The sequence below is a fragment of the Mus musculus genome, chromosome 3, assembly GCF_000001635.26.
Source record: "Mus musculus strain C57BL/6J chromosome 3, GRCm38.p6 C57BL/6J".
Classification (NCBI taxonomy): Eukaryota; Metazoa; Chordata; class Mammalia; order Rodentia; family Muridae; genus Mus; species Mus musculus.
This window is the reverse complement of record NC_000069.6, coordinates 59,751,226-59,752,957: the sequence shown is the minus strand read 5'-3', so window position 1 is coordinate 59,752,957 and position 1,732 is coordinate 59,751,226. Positions and strand designations below refer to the sequence as shown.

Here is a 1,732-nt window from a genome sequence, read left to right as displayed (position 1 = left end):
GGTCAGATGGGGTGGTGGTAGAGACATCCTTGTGAAAACAGGGGGATGAGGAAGAGGTATGGGATGTGGAACCATCTCAGGGTATACTGGGGCAGGGATAAAAGATGGAGTATAAAATTTTTAATTAATTAATTTTTAAAAAACTTTTCTGAAAAAATGAGTATGTAAATTTCCAAAGATATAAAGTTTAAAAATTAGTTTAATATATAATTGAGCATATGGAAATAATGTATAGACAATATATAATTGGAAACCTTGCCAGGAATACAAAGTAGTGCTCACTCCATATAACTATATTTATAATTTTTCTCACTTAAACATTCTCATTTCTACCACTCAGTTTTTTATCATGGCCTGGGAACTACCATGTTTTTTTGCATATAGCCATATTTTAATGCTGAACAATTTTTGAATTCTTAGAGACTATCCATCACAATACATGATAGTAATAGGAATAATAAGCGAATACTTCACTTTATCAGTAACTAACCTTAAGAAAATTAAATATATTTCTCAAATATATGCAATGATATTTATGCTAAATTAAATGTAGATTTAAATACAATTCCAATTATAATCATGCTTACTAAACTTTAGATTAAATTACCTACATGTATGCTTGATTTATAAGTTCTTTTCTAACCAACTGATGTATTTATCTCTTATTCTTACTGCTAAATGTAAATTGCATGGCACTGTAATGAGTAATATGGCTCCATGTATCCCGTCTTCTATGTGGTCATGAGTAACTTGAACCCCAACATTTCTAAGCCGTGTGCTGTAAATAAGACCATCATCTCTTAGGATGTCATGTTCACAAGTGAGGATGTACGTTAATGGCAAACTCTGTAACTGGGAGTCATTGACTAGCAAAGGGGATAGCCTGCTATCCAAAAGTGCTGGATAGAAAACATTTAGCTTTCCAAGAGTGGGTTCAGTGTAAACATAGTTCTTTTTATACTTCTCAGGAAGGAAGTCACTCCAGTTAACAAACTTGAACAGGTGTCTTGATCCTTTGGGCATGTGTTCATTTCTCTGCATAGCCTGGACCAATGCTGTATCTTCAGTCACATATAAGTATGCCAACTTAATTGCTATCTCCCTTGAAAGAAAGGGACCATGTTCATTGATTCGATGAGATGGCATCAAGGTGTCGATAAACTGTAGTCCAGGATATAGCAAGGCTTGTGCCTTAATTTTATCTTTGTGTTCTGGATTATTCTGGAGCTGTAAATATAAAAATAATACTCAATGATTTTTACACAAAAGGGATGCATATTTGCATCAATAATGCAGGGTAATAAATTTACAACATTTAAATACTAGTGATTATTTTAACACTATTTACTCATTGATTTAGAGATGTAAGTATGTGTCATTCCACATTCATCAATGTGGAAATAGTATATACTCTCCTACCCATGCAGTTATTCACAGTATGATAATAACCAAAACATGATCAAGGAAGTCCCAGAGATGATAGCATAATTATATCTCAGACTACTGCTTAAAAACTGAGTTTTTGAATGCTTTGTTTTCATGTGGTGGTGGTGATGGTGTATGTGTGTGATGGTGGTGGTGAGGGTATGTGTGTGTGTGTGTGTGTGTGAGAGAGAGAGAGAGAGAGAGAGAGAGAGAGAGAGAGAGAGAGACAGAGACAGAGAGAGAGAGAGAGAGAGAGAGAGAGAGAGAGATTATATTTATCTATACCAGATTGTTTTGGAACATACAG

General features: G+C 34.4%; 1 protein-coding gene across 1 annotated transcript in view; it reads right to left on the bottom strand.

Moving 5' to 3' along the window:
• Positions 1–560: 560 nt before the first annotated feature.
• Aadacl2fm2 (AADACL2 family member 2) overlaps positions 561–1,732 on the bottom strand; it is a 22,612-nt gene continuing 21,440 nt past the window's right edge. Inside the window, exon 5 of the mRNA NM_001101531.1 lies at positions 561–1,227. Coding sequence (NP_001095001.1) covers positions 625–1,227 — 603 coding nt within the window. The 3' untranslated portion in view covers positions 561–624. The remainder of the gene's footprint in view (positions 1,228–1,732) is intronic.